At 27.9% G+C, this 24,351-nt stretch overlaps 1 protein-coding gene across 1 annotated transcript in view; it reads right to left on the reverse strand.

Moving 5' to 3' along the window:
• Window positions 1-24,351, reverse strand: part of LOC107438448 (intraflagellar transport protein 88-like protein nompB) — a 43,613-nt gene that overhangs the window by 2,876 nt on the left and 16,386 nt on the right. The window contains exons 9-24 of the mRNA XM_043050163.2: window positions 23,578-23,692; window positions 21,191-21,425; window positions 20,687-20,757; window positions 18,894-18,980; window positions 17,633-17,732; window positions 15,276-15,362; window positions 14,521-14,590; window positions 13,631-13,747; window positions 13,122-13,230; window positions 10,859-10,897; window positions 10,628-10,739; window positions 7,753-7,868; window positions 5,902-6,020; window positions 3,738-3,844; window positions 3,575-3,653; window positions 2,490-2,621 (exon numbers count right to left, since the gene is read on the reverse strand). Of these exons, the coding sequence (XP_042906097.1) occupies window positions 2,490-2,621; window positions 3,575-3,653; window positions 3,738-3,844; window positions 5,902-6,020; window positions 7,753-7,868; window positions 10,628-10,739; window positions 10,859-10,897; window positions 13,122-13,230; window positions 13,631-13,747; window positions 14,521-14,590; window positions 15,276-15,362; window positions 17,633-17,732; window positions 18,894-18,980; window positions 20,687-20,757; window positions 21,191-21,425; window positions 23,578-23,692 (1,695 nt within the window). The remainder of the gene's footprint in view (window positions 1-2,489; window positions 2,622-3,574; window positions 3,654-3,737; window positions 3,845-5,901; window positions 6,021-7,752; window positions 7,869-10,627; window positions 10,740-10,858; window positions 10,898-13,121; window positions 13,231-13,630; window positions 13,748-14,520; window positions 14,591-15,275; window positions 15,363-17,632; window positions 17,733-18,893; window positions 18,981-20,686; window positions 20,758-21,190; window positions 21,426-23,577; window positions 23,693-24,351) is intronic.

A 24,351-nucleotide genomic window follows, 5' to 3' on the forward strand; every position in this document is an offset into this window, starting at 1 on the left:
TTTTTATAAAGATTATTAATGTAGAAAATATCTAATAACTAAAAATAAACTATAATTATAGTTAAACTAATGCTATTTGTAAACACAAAAAAATATTAAAGAAAAAAAAAAGGAAAAAGTAATTGATCACGTACATTGTACCTCAAGCACATTGTAGTCAGTCAAACTGCCACTAGAGCAGAGGTAATTGTATTCTGGGTGTGCCCCGGAATTATAGGTTTCTCATATTATCCTTCCATGTCTAAAAACTAGGAGCAGGTCTTGTGATTTTTCACGTTTCTCAAAACCATTGATTTGCGTACTTACGTGAATCAAAACTATTAATCTAACCAAATTTTCACTGTGATTTAAAATTTTAAACTTATGCTTAATCGCGTTAACAAGACGTTTATATGCATGTAATTCTCCCTCCATTTTTTTTCTTTTTTTTTTTTAGTTTGTCGAATTTTTGCCTTTTTTTTTAATATTTGAAACTATACGTTAATATCGCGATTAATATTCGCTTGATTTTAATATCAAACATCGATTTTCATATTCAGCTGATTTAAAAAGTGCGTTTTTAAAATCAATACCGCGATTCGTATTCACGTGTTTATAAAATCTAATATCGCGATTCGTATACATGCGAGTATAAAATCGAATGTCTCTATTCATATTCACGCTTTTGTAATATTAAACATTGATTTTCGTATTTACTCAATTTAAAACTAATATCGTGATTAAATTTGTCTTATCACGTTCTTAAGATCTAATATCACGATTCATATTCACGCGATTTTAATATCCAATATCGCGATTCTTGTAAAAATTAAGCTTTTTCTTAAATTTGTTACTATAAATGTGTGATATTCTTCATTAGTAGATAATTTAATTATAAATCGGTTCAAAAAGTTATATTAAACATGTATAGTATATAAATTGATCAAGTATATACATTGATATGATAAAAAATCGAGTTTTAGCTCAAAATTTTCAGGATTTTTCAGTTTGTCACTATTACCCCTGCTAGGATATTACACCGATAAAGAAGTAAATTTTATCTGGCATATAAATTATGCTTACATTTTCAAATACTTTTTCTCAGAATTGGCTACATAATGTGCTTTTTTTTATTTTAAGAGGTGAACATCTTTTAGGTTCAGTATTAGCATACCAAGTTTCAAAGTTCATTTCCTAAATTGTGTACTCTCCTTGTTAGTTAAAATTTTCTACACAAGTAAAATTTCAAGTTTCAGTACTATGAAAAATGAATTTTGATTTGCATTTTCTCGTCCAAAAATCCTTAAATAAAGCTATCAAAATTGACATGATTTTTTAAGATATAAAATTTTCAAAATTCCTCTTAATTCAAACTTAAGGGAAAAGAAAAAGATTTTTTTTAATTTAAGACATAAATCGGGAAATCGTATCCTATTATGAACTTTCATAACTTCAGCTTAATTTTTTTTTGGAAAGTTAATTTTAGAAAAGTAGAAAAACATCAACACTGTAAAAAAAATTTTTTTTTAAACAGATAATTGAAACAAAATTCTCTATATTATCTCTCTATTGATAGATCCTTTGTTTTAAAAATATGCAAAGTTTTCAAATAGTTTTTGTCTTTCATCTAAATTATTATTGGAATTCTTTTATAAAAAGAAAAAATATATATACAGTGGTTTTCTTTTCAAATAGAAATAAAATATTTTTTATTTACTTTTCTACATAAAAATTAAGGTGTAGGAATTTAAGACTGAATCTGATAGGTAGCTGAGCTACCTATCAGCTAAGGTAGCTGAATCTGATAATTTTAGCTGAATCTTAAATTGCTAACAATTCAATTTANAAAAAAAAAAAAAAAAAAAAAAAAAAAAAAAAAAAAAAACAGACCACCCTGAATAACTTGATCTAATGATCAGATCTTCCTGTTTTAGTACTCTGTCTTAAAGATTTGAGAGGGGACATCAAATATGCTAATTAATTAGTGCAGACGACATTTTAAGTTATGAAATCAGAATAATCTCCAAATCCTTTCTCCAAATAAACATACTCAACGGATTCAGATTTCTGACTTCAAAAAAATATTTTTCAATTTGCTTAAAAAAAGTTCTTGAGATAAGGTGAAATACGTAAAATTAACATTAAGGGGCCCAAACTATGGCGCCCACATTTTACAAATTGCAGCTACCCCCTATATTTCAGAGGTCAGAAATCTGAATCCTTTGATAAAAAGGTATGTTTATTCAGAGAAAGTCCGTTTTTGTGTCCTGTTGATTTCGTAACTTAAATTATTGCATGCCCTACTTAATTGGTATATTTAAAGTCACCCCCTAGAGTGTGAAGATCCAATCATTAGATCAAAAGTTATTTAGGGTAACATGTTTTTTTTTTCTTTGGCACACTGTACATAGCGTAAAATTGCCTTATTTTTAAATGTTACAAACATTTAATTTTGAAGTAATCTATTAATAGCTAGATTCTATAGAAATAACTTAAAAATAAAAGCTCACTTTGATTATCTTCAGGTAGAGTTAATTCATCAGCTTCCAATATTTTCTGTGCATTGCTCAAAGATTTAGCAGATGCGGTTAAAGAATGACCAGAATGAGATTGCCTAGGGCTACCAAGAGGTATGCTTGTATCTACAAGCAAAGAAAGTAAATAAGAAAACTATTTATCAAAAAAAAAATAAAACAATTTCATGCAAAAAAAACAACATACAGTCGAACCTGTTTATCTCGAATCTCATGGGAAAGGCGAAAAATTTGAGATAAAGAGGTTTCGAGTTATGCAAGTACATTAAAATATTAAATTAAATTAAGAAATTCTATTAAACGTGCTTTAATTGTTTTTAGTAGAAAAAAGTAGGCATTTCTTTAAATTAATTATATCACATACATACAAATTTTTTTAACATACATTTAACACTGAAAATATTTTCTCAAAGATTTTTGATGTATAACCTTATTTGTTTTGATTATTCTTTTAAGCTTAGAAAGAGCGCAAATTTCTCATAGCCAACATTTTCCTGGGATTCAAGAAAAGTTAATTAGAATTCTACAGCTTTTCTACCTCTTTTGCATTCACTTTTGGTTCATCAATATGATCTTCAGCTTCTTCCTCTTCATCAGATATTCCTTTGACATTTTCTATGATTTCCACATCTGTCAATATTCCACATGTTACCAGGCAGTTATCCACTTGTGAAAATCTTCAAAATCAATGTTAACATTAAATCCAGATTTCATTGCATTCCATTCTGGCAAATCTGACACTGCATTTTCAGCGTCAACAGTTTCTTCTTCTTTACTGATGCCTTCACCCTTTCGTTCATCATCTTCAAAGCTAGTCTTAAAACCATTTTGGATAGTTTTTAGACACATTTCTCCAGGCAAAACAGTAATTCTGATAGCATCTAACATCTTTATTTTTGGAAGTTTTTTCATTGTTTGCATACCAACTATTTTCTATAGTTTTTAGAAGCTATTAAATGCCTTCACTTACTTTGAACTAAAAAATATTTAATAAATAAAAAGCAATAATGAATAACTGCAATAAATAACTTTTCTATTATCAAAAACAAAGAACAACTTACTGCTGCTAGCAGACCCATCGCGAGATGTGCGACTGCTGCTTCTGCGACTACCCGGGCGACTCCCACTACTGGCAGATCTCTGAAATAAAACATATTTAACAAAAATCAAAGATGATTTAAGAAAGGTTAAATTATTTTGCCTGGCAGAGACATATTTTTTTACCTGAGTTTTTACTTCTTTAGCTTTCTCTGCTTTTTTCAATTTTGCGGCATATTCAGCTGCTTCTTTCAATCCTAAATCAGTACTTAAGCGAACTAAATATTGTAAACCTAAAAGTAAAATCAAAAATTAATATAAAATTTTAAACAATACATGTTTACTTAATAATTATTGTTTTATGCTTTTATATATTGAACATTATAGGAAGTTTCAACAGTAAATCTCATTAACAAATTTAAATGCAAACGAATGTATATATCAGAAAAATACCATGTTAGATACACAATATAATGAGATGCCTGGATTTTAGCAATAAAAAATTCAAAACACTAAAGTAATTTAAATCAATGCTAAAAGTATAATACTTTTAAACTGCAATTTAAATTTAGAAATAGTTAAAATCATTTTCTAAAGATCTCACAACATTATAGAATTTAAATGTGTTCTTACAGCTTTAAAAAAAAATCGAAAATTTGTATAATATTGATTACAAAAATTTTTTTTGCAAAGAAACAATTTTTTTCTTTGCAATATGGAAACTTATAAACATAGAGCTAGAAATATAGATATGAACTAACATAGATTAACTAAATTTTAACAGTTTAAATGGATGGTGTTTTCAATATAAAAGTAAACAACAACAAACTTGAGCTCTTGACCTGTTCTGTTTCCCATTAAAAAGTATACAGCTTATTCTATGAGGCGATATTATCAAACAGATAATTTTGTTTTTAATTAAAAAAAGTTTATATCATTTCTGTGCTCAAATTTGCTGTATTTCATAAGATATTAATGATATTAAGTAATTCTGGTGAGTTTGAAATGAAAATTTGTATTAGTTATTTGTAGATCATGGGTTTCCAACTTACATGTGGCCAGGTGCCGCAATTAATCACAGTAGTCAAATGGCGGGTCACAACTTTATCAAAATTTTTTTTAATTAAAAAGAAAAATAACAAGCATTACAATTAATGCTTGTTACATATCATTTTGAATCTTCTCTTAATCAGAAACTTAGTGGCAAGATTTTTTTTCTTTTAAATTTAATTCTGTGATAAATTAAAATTTTTTCCGACTTATTAGGAATTATAGCAACAAAAAAAATTCTCGAGCATCGCAAATTAATTTTTTTCCCCTTTCCGCTCATGCTATATTGAATTCAAGGAATTTAAATAAAAAATGATATTCATTCCCTCTTATATGCGTTTTAAAATTTACAAATGTAAATAATTTCGTCCAAAATGAGTGGTTTCAAAAAGTTAAATGGGAGAATTTCTTTGAGAAAATTTCTGATAAGCACATGCAAAACTATATTCACAAAATACAAAGAAACAAAATAAAAAAGACCAAAATACATGATTATTTTTGTACTTGAATAAATATTTTCTTGGGTGAAAAACGTGAGATATAAATTTTTTTTGTACTGTTGGTATGTTAAATTTCACAGAAACGAAAGAAAGGTATTTTAAACTCATATAGATTTTTTTTAAAGAAAATTGTTCACTAAAAAACCACAACTAATATATTTTAGTTCACGGGCCACAAAAAAAGTCTTCGCGGGCTGCCAGTTGGTAGCCACTGTTATAGATGCATTGTTAAAAATGGTGACATAGTTGCTAGATTTAGAAATAATTCGCTTTTTTGGCAGTTCTGATTTGGCCTATTTTTAAATGTTTATTACTGTTCGTTCATGTAATAAGCAGTGTACCATCAAACGTTAGAATATTGTTCGAGCAAGGAGATTAGGTTCATTATATAAATTATAATTTAGGTTTAAATTTCGAATTTAGTAAATTGTTGCTGAGGTAAGAAGTGTTTTATAACGATTCTTTTTTTCAAATGACGATTTGTATGTCTTAAAGTGACAGATCTTCAACTGACAATTCTCATAACAATTATTTTTTTAAGCACATATAATACATCAGGTAACAAATATACTATACCCGACAGTATAGGTGGTAAGGAATTTGAAATGCACCCTAATGTGGAAAACACCATCCATACAAACCTCAAATTTTATTTACAATCATGTTCCTATTCTATGTTTTTTTTAACCAGTTTTTCCCCATGTTACTTAATAGAGAAAATGTTTTAGATAGCAAATTTTCTTGTTAAAATCAGAGAGCAAAGTCAAATTTCATAAAGATAATATTTCAGACTAACTTACACTCAACATCATCTGGAAATTTGCGATGGATAGATTTATATTCTTCAAAAGCCTGCTGATAATTCCCACTTCTTCTCTGGCAAGCTGCAACCATCAACTTCCACTTAACCTGATTAGGTCTGTTGGAGATAACGTAACACATCATTAAATGAAATAAAACGTCAAGGAATGATATATTCAGTGGTGGCATACAAATTAAAGAACCAGAGTAAAAAACATTTTTAAGAGTTTTTAGAAAGTAGTAAGCCTCAGTGTTTTTTAAACTTTTAGCTACAGTTTTTCCTAATTAAAAAAAAAGAATAACAAATTCCCCATGTTATTTAATAGAAAAGTAGTGCTTTTCAGGGAAATTCAGTACAATTTTGCTCTACAGATCGACTCTTGGTGCGTTAAAGAACAAAAAAGAGTATTCATATCAGTATTAAATAAATTATTTTTGAACTATTTTCTTTCAAAGAATCAATAAGTGGGTATCTTTGTATATTGATTGAATTTTATCTCCGGTGATTTTTAAATTGATTCATTATATTTCTTATTCAAAATTTTTTGTTACTTATTTCTTATTGCATGAAAGCATATGTTCTTTAAATGCCTTAAATAAATACCAAAAAAGAATATCAATCGTCAATGAAATAATTGTAAGGTAAATACTTCTGTAAATTATTTTATTTTTGAATAAATATGTAAAAAAATTGTTAACTCTTTAAATGTCAAATCTGTATTTGTATTGAGAACAGGTTGCTTTCTTGGTTATGTAATCAGTTTTAGTTTGAATTATTCAATAAAAAGATATGGCTCATCAAGTAATATTTGTACACATGTACTTGAGTAATTATATANTGAGGTCACCCCCAGGAACTATTAAGATTGACACTTAGTTCGTGAAAATCCGATCATTAGAACGAATGTTATTCAGGGTGATTCGTTTTTTTTTTGCGGACTGTACTTGAGTAATTATATATATTTTTCACAGATGTGTCAACCATCACAAAATATTTAAGATTTCATTTTTATATTTAAAGTGGTAATACAATTTATAAATTTCTTTTTAATTATTGAATTTTTAAATTAACTTAAAATCATTTTAAGTGCCACTAGACATAAATCAATAAGTCATATATATAAAATCAAATTATCTTAACGATAGTACATTTAGGTCCTCGCAAATTAATATTATTATTTTTATCTGCAATTTTATTTTCAATTATCTTTTCACTACCACTTGGAGTATTCATTTTGGAACGATTAAAAGTTCACAAGTCTGTATTAATATTCAACCACTAAACGACAGGCATATGTGCACATTGTACTTATCCAAGTAGATGCACAACACATTTACTTAAATAGTCATAAGGAATAATAACTGAATAAAGTTTAAATAATATTTAATAGTAATTAAATTATAAAAAAATATTTAATTAAATTATTACGTATATAGAACTATAATTAATAATAATTTAATTGAAAATCTTAAAAAAATAATAATGTAAAAAAAAACATAGTTTTTATATTTTTTAAATCAAGAATATTAAGCTTCAAATGTAAAATTTTATTGTAAAAAGTACTTATCTGGTTCACCATTTACTATTAACAAAACCTCAAGGTTTTTAAACACATTATGCAAGTATCAGTATGAAAAAAAAACTTTTTTCTAATCATGTTTTTGACATGATGCTCATGATTAATAAAATCATGGTAACAACATTATTAAGTCCTAATTTTCACAACAGATAAAAGTTTTAAAAAAACATGAATTTTTACAGGGATACATTAGATTTTGATATGCAGGTTGGAATAAATTCTTTATAAAAGATGAAATTGTTAACAGATTTAAATGCAAAAATAACATACTGAATAATAGCTGCTCTTTCAAAAAATTTTATTGCTTCCTCAAACATCTGTGACTCTATATAATAGGATCCAAGCTTTTGAATTATTTCCATATTTGAAGGGAAATACCTATAAGACTAAACGAAAAATAAACTTAACATATGCTTTTAAAAATGCATGATTATAAATGACTTACATTTAAATAGCAAATCTTGATTGAAGTCATAAAAATATACTACAGAAACAATGGAAAGAATTAAAAACTAAATAAAAAAAAATTGCCTTTATATATGGGGTATAGAATTCAATTTAAGACTAAGCCAAAGTGTACTTTATATTGATAAATAATCTTATGTGTTTGCAGTTTTGGACACACAATTAATATATTATTTCTTTCAAATCTTTTTATGCTTAAAAATGTGTTATATCTCATTAAAACTTCTGACATAAAAGTTCATTTCTGAGTGTTGAGAAAACAAATTTACATGACGAAGTCCATCACTGTTAAGTGTGGACTATATATATTATGTATGGAAGTTAAGAGTCACAAAGCTTTAAACCATTATAAGATCACTAAAAAAATTAAAAACTACCTCACCATTATATTTTTCTTTTCTACTATAATGCAAGTTAGCAATTAGGGACAGCCCAGAACTTATCCTCCATAAAGTTGTTAATACAATACTAGCCCATGCAAAAACTAAACTACCACAAGCTTGAATTGGAAAGCATATGGTGGCAGTATTCACCATGGGTTCATTAACCTAACCTTCATTGGTTCATTGTAGATCTCGCCAAAACTTCAGCTGTCAAGATAAGGGTAATTGCTTTCAGGTGTGTCTCATTGTCCCCCCTAGAATCAGCTTGGCTTAATATTCTCCTGGCATGATGTAGCTATTTTCTCTTGGCGCTTTTCTTATAAAAAGGTCACTATTTTGTCAGGTATGAAGAAGGATTTTTCCTCTTCGTAAGAGTGAGNATGAAGAAGGATTTTTCCTCTCAGCAAGGGTGAGATTGAAGTTTTAGCCATCAGAGGGAAAATTTTCTAAAAATGAAAGAAGCGAAAGATATTTACTTTGACTAACCACCATTTCATGAATAGCTTATCTTGTCTAGCGAATTGAAATGGATTTATGTAGTGTTTCTGCAATTTTAAATAAACTACAGAATTAAATAAAATTCCAATTATCAGAAATTTTTTTCTTAACATTGGAAGCCGTTATTAACAATCACATTAAAGAAATATTTATAATCTTTAAGATTTTTTTAAATTGTAGCTCAAATCTAATTTTTTCATTGAGTATAATTATTACGTCAATTAAATTTAACGAAATCGATCATCATGCTATTATTATTATGATTAATAATTTTAAACTATGTAATTTATCATCTGCATCAATGAGGTTTGAAAATGCAACACATATAAGAATTTAACATAATATGGAAATTGCACGCTAAAAACATAATTAGAAATTTTAAAAAAAAATTTCAGAATTTTATGTGATTATGATTGAAACTATTTCTATGTATTGATATCTAAGCCGTGATACAGACTTGTGAAATAAAGAACTAAATTAAATTCATATGTCATGTTCATATGTCAGAACTGAGAAATCAGAAAAAATAACACCAGTCTCCAATCTGCGTCAAAAGATTATTAATATGCTACCTTTGTAATTTTTCGCCTACACTTTACGACGACGAGAAATGAACCAACAGCAACGAAAGCATCTTTTTTATAAAACTTAAGTGCCACGAATATCTTTTTAGAAAAATATTTAATTTTTTTAATCTTTTTTTTATTATTATTTTGTAAAAAAATTTTTTTCATCAAGTCCTTTAATGTTTATGAGTTTTTTAAATTTTTACATAGTAAGAATCATAAAGCATCTTTATGGTAATACCATGCTACCATTCATAAAGCACCTTTAAGAACGGTAGCGTCTTCACTTGAATTCCATACATAGCTATCACTGTGAAACATTGAAATATGGATTTTTTTTCTATAATTTTAAGGTTTCAAAAAAAAAGAAGAAAAAAGCAAATGCAATAGTTTGATTAGCATTTTCAATCGGATAATGCAATGCTATATGCTCTTAAATTTAAGTATAAAAAAAGCACGAAAACACACAATATGTATATATAATCTTAAAAAAGTTAGCATTGGAGTCCCCCCCCCCTCCTCATTCGAACGGTACCCACGAGAAAAATACTCAGAAACGTCGTTTTAACTCAATTTTATAGAGTGAAGATAAGATTATTATTTTGTAAAAGAGATAGAGTTGTCGAGAAAATAATTTTACAAGAACTGAACGAACAAAGTATTTTAAAGCTTGCATCTTAAATTGCAGATGATACAAATTTTTTATAAAATTATTTTTAAAATCTTTGAATAATTTTTGTGGATTTAAATTTCTTTATTTACTGATTTATCCCTTTTCATAAGAAAATAAGAAAGCTTTTCTCGCTAAAAATCCCTTGCGACTCCGAAAAATTTCATCTCTCACTAAACGAAGAATTAATAAACTATGTCGCTCAAAATCGAGGTAAATCGGTTTTCCATATGAGACCCTTTATCGTCTTAGGCGTTATAAAGATTTGGCGAGTAATGACCTCCGTAAACAGGTGTCCTTTTTCAATTGAGATTCTCCACCTACTCCATCAATCATTCAGGTAGGAGAGAAACTTTTTGGAGAGACCTATAAGACACCGTATTCACCTGCTCTGAAACGGTCAGGAACATTACATTATAGTGGATTCCGAATCACTGAGATAGACTCGGAGAAAACAGACCGATCAGACACGCCATGGTAGAGAAAGAGACCAATCTGTTTTTAATTTACTTTCTAAATTATGAGAGAAAATATCCTTTACTTGTGTTTTATTTAACACTTACATCAGAATGATACTGGAAAGCCTGCTGTTTGTCACCTTCAGATTCAAACATGTCACCAATTTTCCCTAAAAGATATGGATCTGTAGGCACTAATGTAATGACTTGTTGATACCTGGTTATTAAAAAAAAAATAAAAAATTGGAAGATATATCATTGATAAATAAATAATAAGCATTTTATTTTCAATGTGAAATGCTTTAAAATACATAAACAATCAGTCTTCCATATTACCATTCCAGCGCTTGATCAATATCTTCTAATTGTTCATATCTAAATTTAAGTTAAGAACTTCAGATTTCTCATAAAAGTCTTTAAACAATGGGGATACTAATCATTTATGACTCTTAATTTAATACATTTACAGTAATCTATTACGAAAAAAATTTTTGAACTCGTAACTTTTTCTTAAAATATATTGAAAAACTTGGTGCAGCAAAATATTTCAATTGGAATAGTTTTTAGAAATATTAAATTTTTCTCTCATTTTTTGACTTTAGTTGGTCACAATGTTTTTATATTTCTATCTGCCATGTTGTGTTACCGTTTCCATATTTCCTACAAAACAATTTCTAAAAACTTTAGAAAAGGACATTTTAATTGACCATTTATTCCATATTAAAGAAGTATAAGAGACGATTTTAAGTGTGTTGCTTATCTTTTTTTTAACTTGGGAAATCGAACCTTGAAATTTTAACAACTTTTGATTTTTATTACCTGTACTTTTAAACATAATATTTTACATGAAAACTCATAATTAATGAATTTTCTGTCTCCCTTTCATAAATTTGGGATATGTACTATGAGTACAATGTTTCGGAATATGCCAAAACATTGAAGCTTTTCACAGTTCAAAGATATTTCTGTACTAAACTTGGTAAGGAACTTCCATCGCTACATCAAACAGTGGGAGAAACTGTTTCAAGAAACAAGTTGCATGCATAAAAACAATTAGTTCAGGGTTTATAGGAAATGAAGTAGAGGATAACTCAAGTGCTGGAATCAAAAACAATGAATACTGGCAGTTACTGCAATACAAATACTGCACAGATATTTGCAATATCACAGGAAGGGAATTCATAGAACATCTATAGTAACTTGAATAACTAATGTTTAACTGTAGATTTGATTTATCAAAATAATGGAATTACAGCAATCCCAAATATATTTTCTTTTTTCCACATTTTAAATTAACTTGTATAATTAAGTAAATAGCCTATAAAAGCTCATAACACTTATTACACTTCATTTAAAAAAATGAATAATGCAATGATACAATTACAAGCATTAAAACAATTTGTTATTAAGTAATTGAATTTCATTTTATAAATTTTTATTGTCATGAATGCCACATACAGTAGTTCAAATTACAATTTAAATTTAAACAATTTGCTTCCAAATTAGTTTTGGTACTTATAAAATTGAATTTAAAATTATTTTTTTAACTTCATGTAAATGTTACTTTATTGTTTGGCAAATTTCATTTATTCAATACAATAAATTTCTTTTTAAAAGATTTAATCTATTTCCTTTGATTGAAAAAAATCAGATATCTTCTTATAAACAGTGATGTTTGTTAATTTGTTTAAATGACGACTATAATAAACTTAAAAGAAAGTCAGTGTAGATTGGTCATCATTTCACGGAGTACAACTCTTACATCATTCTGCCTTTTACGCATTAATTATGAACCACATGATTTTAAACTGTCCAATACTAATAATACTATAAAACACCATCGACTGTGATAAAAATAGTGCTTAAATATAGTTATTTCTTCATATTATGTGTTTATTATGTTATATATTAGTGGTTACCAACTGGCGGCCCGCAAACTAAAATATATTAGTTGTCATTTTTTGCGGACAATTTTCGCAAAAAATCTATAGCGGCTTAAATACTTTTCTTTCGTTAAAAAAACCCCTAATTTCTACGTTTCTGTGAAATTTAACATACCAACGGTGCAAAAAAAATTTTTTTCTCAGGTTTTGCATCCAAGAAAATATTTATTCAAACACAAAAATCTTGTATTTTACTTAAATCTACTTCTAATTTTAATTTTTAATTCAATACATTTGTTTTGTACAACTTGATAAAAATCTTATAATAATATTCAATGTTCCTTCAAACATAAAAGAGTCATAGATAAAATTTTGATAAAGTTACGGCCCGCCATTTGACAGGTGTTTTTAATTGCGGCCCTGGCCTCATGTAAGTTGGAAACCCCTGTTATATATCTTTATATAGTTATAGTTTATTTATTTATCTTTTTAGTTTGATTTGGTACTTTTGACTTAAATAGAAATTTGCACTTCTTTTTTGAAACTGCTAATTTATTCTTAATTTAACAAGAACTAATACAATGGATAATAATGAAAAATAATTCTATTTAATTGCAGGGAATTAATATTAGTTACTGCATTACAAAATAACTATCAGGTCATTGCCTTCTAATTTTAAAGTTCCTCTCTATGTTTGTATATAAAAAAAAGGATACAAGCTTGCTATTTGATATATCACCAATGGATGATTTCGCACAATGCCATGAAGCTTGTAGAAAGATTCCAAAGAATCCTCAGCATTGCTGACTTGCTTATAACATAAACCTTAAAAATTAATTTCTATTTAAAATTATATAAATAAATCAAGATCACATAAATCAATTTACAAAACACTGTGAAACTTAAAACATAATTTGAACTAATATGTATTGTAAACGTAAACACATATTACAATTACAAACATAGCAATAATTGTTGCCTTTGTTTCAAAGGATATTGTCTTGTGAAATCCGATCTGATTATCATCAATAAATTGCTAAAATAAAATTAACATGTTCAAGAGACAGTAAGTTCCTATGTTAACCTATGTTATAGGCTAACAAATCAGTTAAAATAATGCATTTAAATATGCCTTTGTAAAGTTCATACTAAGCTCATGATAAATAAGTTACAATAAAATAATGTATATAAATATTGAACATTCAAGCTTAAAATGTGAGCATACCTAAATTATACAGAGCTTCAACACAACTTGCTTCATTGGAAAGAGCTTCTTTATAAAATTCTATGGCTTTATCATATTCCTTTTTATCCATGCAGCAATTGCCTTTATTCACCAAAGCTTAGATAAATAAATAAAAAAGTACAAAGGTTTGCAAGATATTGCTAAGCATTGAAAACAAAATAATTAAAATTTTGTTGAATAAATATTACATTTAAAATTGTATATAGCTATTTAAATGAACCCTTATATGTCTTAATAGTTTGTGATATAGATAATTGTTATAAATAGTTCTTAAATCACAGTTTTTTATGGTCTATTAAATAAAGGTTATTATCATTTAAATTGTTTTGGGTGCGGATAATAAATATAGTATTTATATACAAGTGACGTATCAAATTATAAATAAAAGAAACAATATGAATTTTCATAAAAATAAAAAGTTACTTTTTTAAAAAATTAAAAATTATTTTCTGTTTCTTTAAAAAGTATCATTGCTATAGAATTGATGTTAAACATATATATATATATATATATATATANAGTTTTGAATAAAGTTATACTGGTTTTAACAAGTTTTACAAAGTTATGTTATTACTTTAATGAAAAAAAAAAAACAATATAACTTTTTCAAAAAATAACTAAGTTATAATTTTTTTAAAACAAATCTGTTATTTTTTTCCTTTTACTTCAGGCTATATATGTATTTTAAAAAAAAATTCTTAAATTTCACAAAAAGAAAAACATTTTTATATCTATAAAGAATATTGAAAATAATAAATATAATAATATAAAAAAGATATTAGAACGAATATAAAAAAGATATTGAAAATACTCTAAACATTTAAATGTATTATAACATGAAAAATAAAATCAAAATGAATAACACTCACCTCCAGCATTATATCTGTCAGCTATTACAGCTTGATCTGCACATTTTTCAGCTTGTGAGATATCTCCTTGCTGGAATACAAAAATCAGAAATGAATATGTATACAATAATTTTATTATTTTAAAAATATTGAATAAAAAATGTTAATATGTTTTGCTTAAATATATTTGCAAAATAAAAGTTTCATATTTCTGGTCAAAACAATTAACATTTTCCGTACATTTTAATGCAATAATTTTTATAATATATGCTGCAAGCAATTACCATTTCTACTTAAATACTTTTATAATTTGGTTTTAAATATTTAAACAAAATTGAAATAAATATATGACTTTTTAATTGAGACACAAATAATTATAAACATATTAATATTTTCTATCAGTGGTTTATAATGAAATTGGCCATTTTTGATAACAATGTTGATAAAACCAGCCTTTTAATTTTATAATGTAATTTATATAATATTATAAAAATCAAATTTACTTTTTAACATTGAAAATATCAAGTTTATAATATTGTTTTAGTCAAAAATTTAAAATATAGTTTCACATAAAAAGGAAAACAAAATTTTTAAAATGGAATCAGAGTATGGAAGCTACCTATAGTAATTCTGTGAGAAATATTTTTTTTAAGATATAAAAAATTTGGAAAAATTATTAATCAAAATACATGATTCATGTCATGATGTAGCTTTGAAAAAAACATTATACTAATATGAAAAATAATTTTACTAAAAGAAAAAAAAAATTAACTCACCAAATAATATAAGAAAGCCAAATTGGTAGCGGCAGTGCTAGCAACCTTTGTTTCTTTTCTTTCAAAACCTTTTAAAGTTTCAATTGCCTGAATTATAAGAGGAAAAATGTTTTAAAACCAAAAAATAAATTATTAAACTAAAATGTATCCAGAAAGTATACATTAAACACACTTAATAAGACAATATAACTGATTGATAGATATCTATAGATATACACAACGTAAAAGATACGTAAGTGGAAATTTTTTTTCTAAAAATGAAATGATTAATCAAATCACAAGGCAGCAGCTTTTTGCTATCACAAGGTAAATAGAAATGAATGTCCCTATTTAATCAATGCACTATAAAATTTAATAAATATATTCATTAAAAATATATGCACACAGAAGCATATTTATACATAAACTAGTTTTGAATGGACTCCTTACAAATGTTCAATATGTACTCTTTTTGTTATATGGCATACATCAAGTCTGAAATGTTATTCTTGCTAAACTTTGTTTGGCATGTCTATATAGATGTTGGCAATAGCAGCTGTGATAGTGGCTTTCGAATCAGTCATGTTTGTTGGACCTAGAGGCATATACACACTATCTTTTACGAACCCCAACAGGAAAAAATTGCGAGGTTCTGTATCTGGGAATCTTGGTGGCCAAGGCAAGAGTGCATTTTTTGTAGCTGATATGCGACCAATCCACCATTGAGATAACATGTTATTCTGGAGAGTCTGCACTTCAGTTGCTTCATTTTCGCAGAAACAATGATGATTGATCTTCCAGAGTCATCTCTTGGCATCTATTCAAAACTTACTTATATCACCTTTGCTTGCATGCATGCATACTTTCAACGAGTACATTTATTACATGTTGTGTAGTAAACCTATGAAATTGGGATATTCATTTTGATGTACTCTGCAAATAAATTCTACTTTCTCATGTGAAATTAATTCAAAATGAATAATAAAACTTAATACAGGCACTCATATTTCACCTTCATAATTATTTTGTGAGCATTATTTTTTGTTTGTAACAGCAAATGTTACAGATAAGAAGTTAATAAAAGAATGTACTTGTTACCTTAGCACTTAAAATAAGATATTCATTTTTTTAAAAAAAAATATCAAAAACTTTATTAAGATCATTATGCATAAATTTAACTTTCAACACCACCTTTAATATCTTATCACTGCATCTTGGGCTACCACATGCATTGACTTTAGGAAACCCATATTTGAAATTTTAGAAATGAAGTCTCGCTTGATTTCCCCAAATATAGGAGCAGTGGTGGCTTGGATAGAGTATTTGCCTCTCGATGAGGTGAAATTCCGGTTGAAATCCCAGCAGCGGCTAGTTGATACGAATTCTGTTCCCGCACTGACCACAGTGCTGATGTAAAATATCCTCAGTGGTAGATGAATCATGGGCTAGAATCCCCTTGTCGTCGTGCTAACTGAGGGGAGGTTTTCTTTTCAGTGTAACACTGCGTTTTAGTTCCCTCAAAAAGTCCTCCATGAAGGATAGTTAATCCTAATGTTTGATCCAAGAGTTCCCTTGTTTTCAGGGTTATATTCAAAATTATAAAGCTATGGACTTGAAGATTGATAGTTGTAAACTTAGATATGGGTCAGCTGTTCAACTCTGGTTATAAAATAAAATAAAATCCAAGATATAGCCACGTAATAAATAATTTTGTTTAATGAACGCATAGATTTTTTTAAAAAAATTTCTTATTAATATAGTAAGATATCGATTATCTGAAGTAGTTGTGGCTAAACTTACTTTGAATAATCAAATACTCAGATTATATATTATTTGTCAATATATACATTTTGTATTCAGTAATCAGATTTATCCTTTTTTAATCGATTATGAAATCACAAAATATAAATTTTCTACCTTAGAAAATGTTTAACATAGTGCTTTTTTATTTTAGATTGACTCAAATCAAAAGTCATACACTTTGAAAATGAAAATATAAAAGAAAAATATCTATTTAATATTATTCAATATGACCTATTTGGGGAAAAAATTTTTTAAAACAAGAGTATGTTTTTGTTTAATTTTGTTTTATCCTGTTCTCTTTTGAAATTTGGATTTAATTTTCATAAATTTGAATTTGATTTTCATAGCTATAATACTACTTTTGCTAAATTTTTAGAAACAAACAAGAAAATATTTAAAAGATTTTTTATGGGCTATTAATTTACCCAGATGAATAACATTCCTGTTATTTTTTATATTTTTGTGTCCTTAAAATATGAATAACTTTAATGTACCCAACAGCAACCAATTTAATAAATATGTAAAAAAAATAATTTATAATCACCACATTGGAATGAACTTGATACTTAATGTACCTGGGAAAATTCTCTTTTTCGTAAGTATGTGACAGCTTTATTGATTTCCAAGTCGTTTGCTAGGTCTGCATAAGGAGACAATTTTATTTGATCAACACACCTAGAAAAAAAGTGCCATTGCATGATAAATTAATCTTATTATATAGAGCATCTGATGTAATAAAAGTAGAAATATATTTATAAATAAACTGAACATATGATCTAATTCAAGAGTTTGCAGTAAAAAGAATAATTTTGTTACTGTCCTGAGCTACTTCATTAAGTATGTAGTTAAAATTGTAATTAAAATTGAGCTAATACATAGTTGCTGCAAACCCCATTAAATTTTATTTCATATTATCTATATACATATTACATTATTTAACTAATACCTAACTACATGTAAACTTCCTAAATAGTTAAAACAAAGATTAAATATATATTTCTAACAAATTAATGCGTCCCGCAGCGGACTGATTGTTAAGGCACGGTTCCCAGCAGATCACCGAAGTCAAGCATCACTGGCTGTGGTCAGTGTGCGGGTGAGTGACCACTTGGATCAGTCTGCGTAGGGACCGAGGGTGTTGCGGCATTGGTCCTCGTTAAACTGTTCTACCGTAAAGCACTCGACTTCGTGTTTAAGTCATCGGGCTACCGAAGCGGGGGTGCCATCCCCTCAGCAAAGGATCAAAATTGGGATGGCATATCTTTGGATTATCCTCAGGGATGTTTCCCAGACTGTCGCCAACAGCCCATTGTGTGGCTCTAGTGCAACGTAAATGAACAACAATTCAAATTAATGCATTTCAGTAATTACCTTAAATTAACATTTTTATCTAACATTTACGTGCATGTAATAAAATTATATTTTTTAAAATTTAATATTTTTAATCAGAATATAATATAACAAAAGAATATAATATGCAAAAATAAAATATAACAAAAAAATGGTTAAAAAAATATATTGATACCTAACTACATGTAAACTTCCTAAATAGTTAAAACAAAGATTAAATATATATTTCTCACAAATTAATGCATTTAAGTAATTACCTTAAATTAACATTTTTATCTAACATTTACATGCATGTAATAAAATTATATTTTTTAAAATTTAATATTTTCAATCAGAATATAATATAACAAAAGAATATAATATGCAGAAACAAAATTTAAAAAAAAAAAATGGTTGAAAAACAGGATATTGATTGATTTAGCATGTTCAGATTGATGACTTTGATAGTAATAAAAATGTAAATCATAAGTAGGTAATAAAACTGACCACTCATATCCAGCAGCAAAAGAATCTGCAATAACAGGAGCTATTAATTTAGCAGCTGTGAGTATTGTCCATTCAGCTTCTTGCTTCCTGCATGGAAAGTTAAGACTATTTAGTTAAGACTATTTAACAGTCAGTAAATGTTAATAATAATGTAAAAATATAACAAATAAATAGCAATTTTAAATTTTATTATCAAGGATATAAAAAATTTCTTAATATTGAAATACTCATTCATTTATTATTGTAATACTCTTTTTAGTGAATATTGCATGCCTTGTTTGCTAAATAAAATAAAATTTTAAACTAAGAATCGAAGGGAGACAAACGATTTATCAAAGATCCTAATTTAAAATTTTTGAATTTTAGTACAAGTGTTATTAAGTCTCGGTTAAGTGGACATTCTTGGGATCGAAAAAATTGTCCGTTTATGAGAGTTGTCCGTTTATGGGAAGGTGTTAATACTATAATTATGAAGTTTAACACCGTAAATTTTTTTAGAATATTTTCAATGGTGTAGAAATATTTAAATAACCTACAATAACTATCTACAAGGATATTTATTTAAACTTTAAAAATTATTTTTCTGTACAAAAAAGAATACATGAAAAAGTTTGATATAAATACATAATTCTGGATGTAGTTACAGATAAATGAATATAATTAATAAAACACAGATATTCAAGTTAGTCATATGATACCGAATAGAAGCTTTTTGTCCTCAGTCGGTTTCAATTATCAGATTTACACCCCCTAACACCTACCTATTACTTGATAGGAAACCTGGTTAATACCTCCTTGAAAGTAAACCTCCCATGATGTACATAAAAAAAGCAATGCATGCCAGTAAGTCATGAGGATCTATGGAATTGATTATTCACAATTGATCATCTATCAAGTGTCTGAATAAATGTTTCATTTATATGAACAACTCAAAGATTATATTTCTGTTCTCTTTTTTTTTACCCTAGTTAAGTTAAATTTGGTCTTCAAATTGAAAGAAAATTAAAGGAATTTTCATTGGTGAAGAAGCATTTAGAGCATTTAAGACGACGTTTCAAAGTGAGGGGTCTCATAACCTGCGTCATCCAGATGAAAAGATGCCGCTGTCCGAATTATTTCTCAAGAGCAGTATCATTTTCTCTCCTTTCTTTGCAAAGATACAGCAAGGTGACAGGAAAAAGATCGATTCTTTAGTAGTGAAATAGCTTAACAATATTTTTAGTTATGGATAATGCAAAAAATTTACATACTTTAAAAATGGTGAACAGTTGGATTTTTTTTTTTTTTTTTTTTTTTTTTTTTTTTNTTTTTTTTTTTTTTTTGTAACTTGAAACAGAATTTTCTTTCCTTTCAAATTTGAGTAGTATAGGTTTGTGAGATAGAAAATAATGTTTCAGGGGAAAAATGACTGTCCACTTAGCAGAGAATGTACATAATGGTTTATTCATAGAAGATTCAAGGGGAATAAAAAATATGTCCGTATTGAGAGGCATCCGTTTTGCAGGAGTGTCCATAACAGGAGGTTTCACTGTATTAAGGAATTGCAAGTATATTTATAGACCACAACATTAAAACATTTAAATAAATATAAGGTAATGTTTTTGATGTTAAACATTTAGAACTTCCTACAACAATTTTAATATGATTTTATATATTTTGAAATTCCTTTTTATAAGTACATTAAATAGACTTTTGCTTAAATAAATAAGAAAAATTTATAAAAATTAGTTATCTTCAGAATTTTAAAAAGCTAAAAATTTGATTATTGCATAATTTTAAAATAAAAATTATACCTTTGTCTCTCTATTTTACGAAGAGAATCATTTTTGATTGCTTCAACAATCAAATTAGTTTGAGGATCATCCTGAAATAAATTAAGCAAATGAAATTCTTAATAGTAAAAAAATAACTAAAACTACAAACTTACACTTCAGAAACAAAATATACGTAGCATAAGCTTTCTAAAATACTTTAACAATAATAAACTGGAATAAAAAATACCAAGCAAGAAATAGCAATTTAGAAATTAACTTATATACCTAGTACTGCTTCTTAAATAGCATGAAATTAAATTGCACAACAATTTAGGTAACCATTTTATGCATGAGAAAAGAAATGCCTAGAAGTAAATGCCTAGAAGTTTACTGCAGTTTATAAATTTTAAGTGCCAAATCATATTTATATTTTAAATGTAAATGATTAAACATTTATGAAAATAAACAAGAAAATATAAAAATTTCTTCAAAGTAAATTTTCCATTATTTATCCATTAAAGCTAAGCACATTAATAGATATACCGTAGTCACAGCATATTTGTCTTCATCTTCAACATGATCCAGAACTATATCTAACAATTTTAAAAAGCTTTTTTTCATCTTCTCTTTGTCCCCAAGAGCATGGTGGCATAAAAGTAAATGTAATGCAGTTCTAAAATCAGCTTTTTCGGCCATTATATATTCATACGATGTTATAGCATCAGTATATTGTCCTAATTTTACGAAAGCTAGGCCAATATTCTTCATAATTTTGATCCTTTAAAAGAAAACACTGTAATTATAAGATGTAGAAATAAATAAAAAATTATGAAAACGAATAAACATTATCAATCTAAAGCAACAATCACAGTTTAAATTAAAAGATTAAAATTGTAAAACAGGGTGTGTAGTCAAATCTTTCAACAAAAAATATGCACCTTTTAAGTACTTCTTAAGCACTCAAAAAATATTTTTAAGCACTATGTACATTAACAAAATGCAAAATAATTTTTAAAGACTTTATATGATCATGAGAAAATAACTAGTTTCTGACAAAGAACTCTTTTCTCGATTATATTAGCCCAAGAAGGCCATTAGCTTCCCATTGACGAAGACGATGGCACTTCAATAACGATGTGGTACTGGATAACAAGTTAAGTTTTACCAATCATATCAATACTGTTATAGACAAAGTAGAAAAGAGAACCTCAATTCTGAAAAGACTAGCCGGTGCCAAATGGGGAAGCTCACAACACACTCTAAATAAAACCTATAACACCTATATCAAACCAATTATCAAATACGGAAGTGAGGTGTTAATTTCTAGCGCACAAGGTAAGCTCGACTCTTTGGAAAGAGCCCAAAACAATGCTCTCCGAATCATTACGGGAGCAGTGAAGACAACCCCAATTATAGCCCTACAATACTATACTTCTAATCCACCAATTACCACTGAAATTAAAATACAAGCAGTTGGCACTTATGTTAAAATGAAAGCCTCCCATAGAGCGCAATGGATGAATGAATCAAAACCAAGTTCCATGAAGACCCAAATCTCTCCTCTAGAGGTATGTGAAAAATTACTGCATGATTTCCAAGAAGATGAGCCAATTATCTGTAACAAGAACATCACAAACCCTCTCAAATTTATAGATGTCAGGCACCAACTAGATATCAATGATTTGGGTAAGAAAAACATATCTGACACAGTACTAAAAACAAATGCATTATGCATGCTACAAGAGCAATACCCTGAACCAGAATGGACGAGAGTGTACACTGACGGCTCAAAAATACAAGACAGCACCGGAGCAGGAGTACACAGTAAGCTCTTTTCTCACAGCGCCCCTGTGGGATACTATATGTCAAATTTTGATGCAGAGATCTTCGCTATATCGATAGCCCTGGAAAACCTTAAGAATAAGATCAATTACTTCACTAAAGCAGTAATCCTTGTCGACTCTAAGGCAGCTATCCAGGCAGTTGCCATAAACCATGATTCAGATACTCAGACTATTTCAGATATTAGAGATAATTTGATTTTTCTCGAGAATGCCAACAAAATTATTATGTTCCAGTGGATCCCTTCGCATGTAGGAATCAATGGCAATGAAAAGGCAGACCAACTAGCCAAGAAAGGGACACTCGAACCACAATGTAATAAACCGATTCCACCAGACTCCCTCAAAAAACAATTTTCCGAGAAACTTAAGACCAACCTAAAGCTCAACCAAGCAGTAAAATCCACTGGAAAACCCTGGGCTAACATCCAAAACAGTTGGAAGAAATTTTGTCACAGTCCTCGTAAGAAGGCTGTGGCAAACTTCAGACTCTCAACAGGCCATGACTGCTTGGCAGAGCACCTCAACAGAATAGGTATCCTTCCATCTAGCGAGTGCCAAATCTGCAATTCGGGAACCATGAACTCAGACCACTTGCTTGTATGCCCTTTACTGGACAAACAATCCCAAGAGCGGGGTGATCTGTGTAAACTTTACTGGGATGCCAGAGATCACATGAACTCTCTGTAAAGACTACTCTTCATTCTTCACTGTTTATATTTATATATTTTTTTCTTACTTTAATTTTTTTCTATGTGTTCTTTTTGTATTAATATGAGTTTGTCATGTGTTTTCTGTGCTTGTTATTGTAATTTTGTTCCTTTTTACTCCTTGTTTAAGTCCACTTAAAGTTGAACATTGTATATGGATTAATATTTCCAATAAAGCCATATGTAACAACAGCAACAATTATTTTAATAAATATGATGAGGTAAAAACTATTATAAACGAAGTAATTGTCCATTGTGTACAACTTTTAGGGTGAACTTAATAAAAGGATAAAATAGGATTTTAGGGTGAACTTAATAAAATACTAAGGATAAAATATACAAAATAAATTTTATAACGCAATGAAAAATAACTAAATACCTCATATCTCTATGGGTGTTAGGGACTTGATCTAAAGCCATTCTGTAAAATTTTATTGCTTTAGGATAATTTCCTTGATTGAAATAAAGATTTCCCATATTAGTCTTAAGTCTCCCTGAAAGATTTGAAATTTGATTAGAAACAGTCAAATTACAGTAATGTAACTAACTTTATTTAGCAATATTCTTAATTTTCTAAAAGTTTTAGGGCAACACAAATAATCATATTTTTGATTGATCGATGTAGAGTTTAGTAACAATAAAGAGGTCATTCTTTGTTACACTTAAGGTAAAAATCTGGCAATAAAAAATTTGGCATAACTACCACTACAAATATTAAATACCAAATCACTAGTATATAAGACATGTTAACTCCAGTCTATCTGGAGGTACCTTTTGATAGTAGAAGGTTGACATAGTTGATAATTATAATTCCTCAATGGTGACCTCCGGACGTGATAAGAATTTGCCAATTTTGATAGATGAAGGTTGACATAGTCTATAAATAAATACCTTCAATGGTGAATTGATATTTTGATAGTAGAAGGTTGACACAGTCGATAATTATAACTTTTCAATGGTGACCCGAAAGTGATAAGAACTTGCCAATTTTGATAGATGAAGGTTAACATAGTCTATAAATAAATCCCTTCAATGGTGACCTGCGGACGATAAATAAAATCCCCTCATTGTTAACCTCCGGATGTGATAAGAACTTGCCAATTTTGATAGATGAAGGTTAACATAGTCTATAAATAAATCCCTTCAATGGTGA

Source organism: Parasteatoda tepidariorum, chromosome 9 (assembly GCF_043381705.1).
Source record: "Parasteatoda tepidariorum isolate YZ-2023 chromosome 9, CAS_Ptep_4.0, whole genome shotgun sequence".
Lineage (NCBI taxonomy): Eukaryota > Metazoa > Arthropoda > Arachnida > Araneae > Theridiidae > Parasteatoda > Parasteatoda tepidariorum.